The 7,687-nt window shown below is 43.0% G+C and overlaps 1 protein-coding gene across 1 annotated transcript in view; it reads right to left on the reverse strand.

The window, feature by feature from the left end:
• LOC103138141 (insulin-like growth factor-binding protein 2-B) overlaps positions 1–7,687 on the reverse strand; it is a 22,437-nt gene that overhangs the window by 8,490 nt on the left and 6,260 nt on the right. Inside the window, exon 2 of the mRNA XM_007552253.2 lies at positions 2,813–3,160. Within this exon, the coding sequence (XP_007552315.1) occupies positions 2,813–3,149 (337 nt within the window). The 5' untranslated portion in view covers positions 3,150–3,160. The remainder of the gene's footprint in view (positions 1–2,812; positions 3,161–7,687) is intronic.

Below are 7,687 nucleotides of genomic sequence, written 5' to 3' on the forward strand. Positions count from 1 at the left end.
GGCGCCGGCCGGTTCACGTGCGCGCTGGCCGGTTCACGTGCGCGCCAGCCGGTTCACGTGCGCGTTACTCATTGTTTTGGTTGGATGTTCTCCATTTTAGATGCATGTTGGCGATTTTGGATGTTTAACTTTCCAGTTACTCGGATCTGACAGCTTCTGGCTTCACAGTTTTGAAGATTAGTTACTGTTACAATCTCTGACTTTATAAAAACACACTGTGGCTTTCTGAAACACTTGTGTTTACAACTTGGAACACAAAAATAAAGAAACTGAATTCTGAGATCAAGTCAGCAACTTATTTTTCCATCTCCATGGAGAATTTGTCCAGTAAATCAAGCAGAGACTGAAGTCTGGTATCTGTCATGGTGACACTTCCAGAAATAATTCCTCTTCTTCCTCCATGTTTTTCAAGTGGTAGCTGGATTTGATGCTTCCGACTTTGGCCGCCAGATTCCCAAGTGTTTTCTCGCTCTCCAGAGAAAACACTGACAGAACAGTGACGCTGCTGGCAGCGGAAAACGTATAAAGTTTCAACTTTTCAATTAAGGGAGAATAACAGAGTCGTGCTGAACGAAGAGTATGCATTGCTCGACAGACCTTCCCTGCATAAATACTGTACATGTTGAAATGTTGACGGCTAAAACAAATATTGTTGTACGATGATGTATCCGTGTCGCTGACGGATCTGCCACACCTGGCATGTTGCTTCAGCTCCTCCAGACACAGCAAATTAATCTCCTTTGTCCAGAAACTTTGATTTCTGTAGTTAAAATGGAGCATTGTAGGGTCGGAAATCTGGACAAGCCAAAACGGTCGGCTAATCCTTCACATGTTAGCATGCAAGGTCACCGAGCAACAGCAGAAACATCTTCAAGGTGCAGTTAATCCTGGCAGAGGCTGATGCTGCCTTTAGTGCTGAAGAAAGTCATGAGCTGAGGAAACCACAGGCTGAATCGATGCTCGTTTTCAGCTGGTTTCTGCGGTCTGCACACAGAAGATGGGAAGTCAAACAGGCAATGCAGAAAAATCGATCATGTCATCGGCTGCAGTTACACAAGATGCCATGAGGCAGATTTTTTATTCTCTGCTATTAAATCTTCTTCACTTGTGGTTTGGAGTTAAAAAGACAGAAGACGACAAAAGTTCACGTTTCCAGTTCGAAGCCACAGCGTGGATCAGCAACAAGAAAAGACGAGATTGAGCAATCGGGCTGAACTCATCGCCATGGAGATGTTTCCTAACGACAAACCTCTGGAGTTCACGCTCCATGTCAATGTACCCGGTCTGTCTCCTGAACCCCTTCAAAATAAGAGCCCTGAGGCGGGTTCACTGCCTGTTCACGGTCACAGATGTGGCTCTGGAGCTTTACATAGGTCAACATTAACTTTCACAAATCAATACTGGCACTTTGTCCCCTCTCACTGTAGTTCAGCAGGGGAACACTCCACATTTCTGACCTTCTGTGGGATTTTACGGTTATTTGTTTAGAGTAAACATGATTTATGTAGGTGGCATCTAAAAAAGGAAAATAAAAATACCATTTCCAATTAGTGATATTTTGCTACCATCCAGATGAAAGAGGTTAAAACCTCGGCGCGGCGGTCTGATTCTAGTTTCATCACTTCCTGCTTCACTGTCCAGTTTCTGACAAAACTAAAACTGGTTCATGTTGGACGGGTTGCAGATTGGTGACCATTACATATTTTCTTGGATTTCCCAGTCAAGAGAAATTAAAGGAGAAGCTCAAACTATGTTAAAACTCCAGCCAAAATATAATATCTTTGGTTTGAAGCTTTTGGGTGGACTGGGGAGAAAAAGTGAAGATATTCCAAATCCGTTTAATGAAAACTCGCTGTTGGCTTACAGCCCGGCCTCCTTCACTTCTTCAATGGTGAAAAGGTTAAAAAAAATGTCAGACTGAAAATAATTACTGAAAACTTCATTTGAAACTGGATTTCTTTACCATCTTGTCTTTAACCACTTTGGCTGGACATAATTATTGGCTTCTTCACCTGATGTATTTATTTTTATTACCTTTTTTTTAGCTCCTCCCCCACTCAGCTCCTTCAGACTAGCCGGCAGCAATTAGCAAACACCTGGTGGAGCTGCTAGCTCATCATAGGAGCTGCTGCTCAGAGCAACACTAGTAAAAACGTTAAAGGGTTAATAGAGGAGCCATGCTGGGACGACTTCCTGGAGGCGGAGCTTCAGAAAGAACAGGAGCTTCTTAAAGAGACAGAGGCCCAATTTCAAGGCCAAATTAAATCAGGAAGTAGCATTTCCTTTAAGTCATATTTGATACATGTAGCATTTTATAACAACTGCACTGCAAAAACAAAATCTCACCCAGCATTTTGGTCTAGTTTCTAGTGCAAATAAGTAAACTTGAAATAAGACAAACCAACTTAAAGTAACATTTCATCAATATATAGAGGCTTTCCCAAAGTAAGCAATTCCTTAATTATGATGAAAAAGTTCTATTGGCAGATTATTTCACTTATAACTAGACATTTTCCCATGTTATAAGTGAATGCATCTGCCAATGGACCAAGAACTTTTTCAGTAAAATTATGTAATATTTACTTAAAGCAAGCCTCTATATCTAAAGTTAGTTTGAAATTTCTACTAGAAACTATAAAAGTTTGAATGTAGTTAATTGATTTTGTTGTAAAATGGCACCATGTGCCTGGAAAACACATAAAGCTGCATAAATCAGAAGAACTGGGTAAACTGGGTCAGACTTTTGGCTGAATGTGACCAGAATCCGTCTCATTTATAGCAAAATGCCTCATGAAGAGGATGAACCTCTTACCATTAGTGGGCAGCAGGTCCAAACTCAGGTCCTGCTCCACACTGCGCGTGCATCGGCCGAAGCCCTGGATGAGCTGCTGCAGGGGTAACTCTGCGTCCATGCTGGGGGAGCACAGGAGCCCGGTGGAGCAGCGCGGCGTGTAAACGCCACAGAACTCCCCCTCCAGGCGGGCGCACACGGGGCAGCAGCCGCAGCCCGGCTCCCGCACCATCTCTGTGCACAGCGTGACCTTAGGACAGCCGTCCTGGTTCTCCGCCGTGCAGCGCGGGCATCTGAACACCAGATCCCCACGCAGGAGTCCAGGGAGGGCGAGGACAGCGAGCAGGAGGCCGAACATCACTGCAGCGACTGCTGGGGCGGAAATGAGGCCGGAGTTATCTGATGAACCTGACGATCCGTTAGCAGGTTAGCGGCCGGCTAGGTAAACACGCTGACAGGGTCCTACCTGCTGTCATATTACTGACTGAACCACAGTCAGCTACAACACATCTACTCTGCTGTAGTTTTTACTTTCACTCAAGTCATTTCATTATGAAGTGGTTCTTCTCTTCTTGAGTAAAATTTCTGGATTTTCTACTGAATTAAAACATGTTTGCAAAACAAACATGTTTTATTTCACCTACAGTTTTTATTAAAGTTTCATAAGTTTTATACTGAAAGAAACTGATTTTGAAAATTTTTTCTTTTGCCTGATTTTGTTATTTATATGAATTATTGTCATTTTGGTCCTTAAAATACCAAAATGTCCTCTTAGCTTTATGTTTTGGTCCGTCTGATGATGTAATTTTTACTCAAGTTTTTGGGAACCGTCCACATCTGGGCAGATATCTTAGTGCAATCTTAAAGATTTCAGATGCAAGAAAAGAAAAGTTTGTCCCACGTCTTTCTTTTAAGAACCCCGTAGCTGCGTTTCTATTAAATTGACAATATGAAAATAAATTGCTTTATCAGAAACATGCTGATATAAAAAAATTTGACTCGACTTTAAGCTTCAAAGGTGGTTTTTCAGCCGTGTTGAAATAGATTTCTTTCCCAAACTGCATTTTGCATCGAGTTCAGTAACTGCTGGTGGAAACGCCAAAGAAGACGACAGGAAGTGGAGGAACGATGATGGTGTGTTTGCAGTTTTTCTGGCTCCGGAGCCTTCACAGCGTCTTTGTTTATAAAAAGTTGCATCGTTCCAACGTGTTGAATCCAAAACTCTTCTGCAAAATCGTGAGACTAATTACCACAGCAGCTGCCCAGCAGGGAGCCACTGCAGCAGCCTGCTTCATGACAGAGGCTGGTTGGTTGTTGCTACGTAAAGCTTCTGACTTTAAGGCCAGCAGATTGAATGACCTCCACATATATTTACCAACAGCAGCCACAGGGGGGCACCACAGGCAAACACATGGGAGCTCAGCATGCAGCAGGAAATGCATTTATCCTGTCCAAAACATGAACACAGAAAAAAACTAAACCGAATATTAGATGGAAAACAATGAATTTTGACAACATTCATAAATATCAAGTATTTATGCAGTCAGTGTGTTTGTATCAGCTCTACTGTCTGTAAAGTTTTGCAAATGGAGGCAAAAATTAAAAATGGCAACGGTTCCTACTGTAACGGTAAAAACTGCTGTGGAAAGATTTTTATTTTAAAGACCATTAAACAGAAATGGCTTCCAGTCTAACCTGTCCAAAGCATCAACAGAAAACTGGTTTAGGAGAAACAGAACCAATTATGATGCCAGCATTATATTACTCGAAAATGGTCTCAAAATATTTTCGTTTATCGCAATAACTTTCTCGTCCAGCAGGTAGCCATCATGACTTGGCAAAATAGCTCTCAGTTTTAACTAATAACTCACCTAGTTTCTCAAAATAACCTCAAACTGCAGGAAGTGCAGCTTTTGTAACGTTTGGAGGGGATTTGACTCGGGAATCGAACCGTCTCTCTTCTCGCTTTCCGTTTCCATGACGATAAAAATGGACAAAGGCACCAACGGGCGTCTTTCCGCACGGGTTTCCAGTCGTCGTCCACTCAGTTTGGAAATGTTTTCTCACGGCCGCTGCGTTGCATTATGTGGGTTATTATGTGTAGCTGCTGCTTAGCAATGCCGCCTGAATGGGCAGCAGTTGAACAATGTGGAAGCGTTTGATTTTCCTCCTGATGCCGAGACGTTTGAACCGAAAGATCCGAGATGAAGCCGCTCACTTTTTCCACTCAGCCTGATAATTCAGCGCAGCAGCAGATTAATGAGATTTCAGGGCTGCTGAATATTATCTAACACGTCTGGAATATATGATAAAGTCGGAAGCGGATTAGCCGGAGGGTTTTCCTCCGGAGCAGGAAGCTGGACTGGATCCTTATCCCAGGAATCTGGACGTCACCTTAATAAGCTTTAATGGTTTCTGGCCTGACAGTCGTCATGCTGCGGGCCACAGTTTCCACAGGGTCCCACTCCTAATGGGAGAAGATTTGTTTTCCTGTTCGGCCTCGTCCGTGGCTTCGATCCTCCGCCAGCAGCCATGAAGAGACGTTAAAATAGTTCCACATCGTTTAATAATCACAACAGGCGTTATACATAGCCTCCTAGACCTGATAACTGATGTTTAGCAGCTGGAAATGAGGCTTTTCCGTCCCTGGGGACGAATTTTAACCCCGACTTTTTTGCAGAATTGCTTTAATTCGGCCACATTTGTTGGATTTCAGCCCAGACTTCAACTAGGCCAATCCAAACACTTCATCAGCCTGAGTTGCTGATGTTGGAGTGTTGTTTGGATTGGGACAACAAACAGGAACACTTCGGAGTCATTTATGGGGGAAATTTGGTCACTGATTGACTTTTGACAAAGATTTGAAATGGAAGCAGTGAAATCAAACCGAAAACCTCGGTCTGGGTTCGGTTGACGTGAACTCTGATGTGGTTTGAATGCATGTGAAGGCCACGCGGTCCAGAAGCAGGAAACGGACTACGGCGCAGGGCATTCTGGGAAAATGCAACCAAAACGAACAAACGAGCTAATAAAACGCTAGCAGGGGAACTGACTCAGTCCATCTGCAGTTTAGTTTCCATTTGGTGAAGAAGCCGGAGGACTGCTTCCTTCAGCGGTTCTTGGTGCAGCGCCGCCACAGGTGAGGAGGGGAACAGGTCGCTCGACGGGCTTTGATGGTTTGACTCTTTGCAGCAGAAAATGTAACAAATGTTGCATTTTTGGTCCTGAATCCAACCGAATATACCGGACAATCAGACGGTATATTCTGTCTGGTAGTCCAGAATTTTCTTTCTGTCCAAGAACATTGGTCTGGAGGTTTATAAAAACCTTCCAAATGATTCAGAAAAAAACTCATGGGAACGAAACAGGATGGGATTTTAATATCCTCAAAGCTCAAAGTTATTTTACATTTTCTGAGATTTTGCCACAAATGAAAGAAATTGATTCTTAACTTTGATTGGTTTTCGTCTCTTCAGACCTTCGGACCCTGAAGGGGTGGGCGGGGCTACAGCACAAGGCCGTTGCTATAGAAACGCTTCCTCCCTTTTTCTGCAATAATTAAACATTTTTTGTTTCTTATCTGTTGCAGTCATAGTTCCAACTGGAAACAAATAAAAGCAATGCAAGTGTGGCTGGGCCACTTCTGTTCCAACTGCTTCAAGCAAAGTCATGTTGACCCAAACAAGAAATACCGTTTTAATATCGAGAGATTCCAGAAACGTCATTGTTTCTGCTGCCTTCACTCAAAAATCCCAGTCCCACTGGACTTTCTCCAGCTGTAACTAGGAAAGGCCTCCCAGTCAGAAGTAAACAGGGACATTAAACATGCGGACGCTGTGACTCTGAGGTCATAGTTCATGTATTTTGGGGCATTTTGGGAAACATGGAGATGGGAAACGGCCAGAACCCGCCTGGGAAAGGAAGCAGGCTGCCCACTGCTGTTGCTCAGTCTAATTACCTCCAGAGGTAAAAACGGACCCATCAGTTGTTCTTCTGACTGGGACTGAACGGGTTTCACTGAGGAAACAACACCAAGCGGATCACAACTGACGAGGTGCGTACTAAATACTTCTATTAAGAACAGATCAGCTTCTTTCATGGAAACAGAAATATTAAACTTAAAGTGCTCCGACTGTCCGTTCCCAGCAGACTAGCGTGTGGGAAAGTACTACGTGTTTTTATTTATTCTGATTTTAGATGATGTGGTCGTCCTGCGAGTTAGAATAAATGGATTCAGGATATTTCTGACACACAGATGAATGTTATATTTTCTCAGATGATGCCGTCTGCTCTCCTGCTGACACTTTTAGCCACCTGGACAGGTAATGCTCTCGCACTCAGCCATCATAAACAAAAGACACACAATAAAAACTTTTGGGCTGGTTTAAACATTTTAAAGCTGTGAGGTTACACTGAGATGTTCTACCAGAACCAGTGAGTCCGGAAACAACGTTGCTTCACTGACCGACGGGCAAAAAGACTCAAGAAAACGACTCAGACTGAGCAGATTAACATGAGGGCAGGTTTACAGCTTCTGCTTCCTGAGCTCTTAGCTAGTGGCTAGCACAGCTGACTTTAGTCATCGTGCCAAATCTAAAACAGTAATCAGAAAAATTTGTTATGCTAAAGTGCTACACTATTGTGATATGTAGCAGAAGCTAATGCTAAAGTGCCACACCAATACGATATGTAGCAGAAGCTAATGCTAAAGTGCAAAATTTAATGTGTATGTCAATAACACAAATGACGTCATCTTCAACAAAATAAAATTTATTGTTGCGTTGCAGCAAATGACAGTTATTATCAGATGGTCAAATCACAGATGTGACCATCTGAAGGTGACATGGAAACATGATGTGTGTTGACATATGGTGGATATAAACATGTTTAACTTAG

The sequence above is a fragment of the Poecilia formosa genome, unplaced genomic scaffold (assembly GCF_000485575.1).
Source record: "Poecilia formosa unplaced genomic scaffold, Poecilia_formosa-5.1.2 Scaffold47, whole genome shotgun sequence".
Lineage (NCBI taxonomy): Eukaryota > Metazoa > Chordata > Actinopteri > Cyprinodontiformes > Poeciliidae > Poecilia > Poecilia formosa.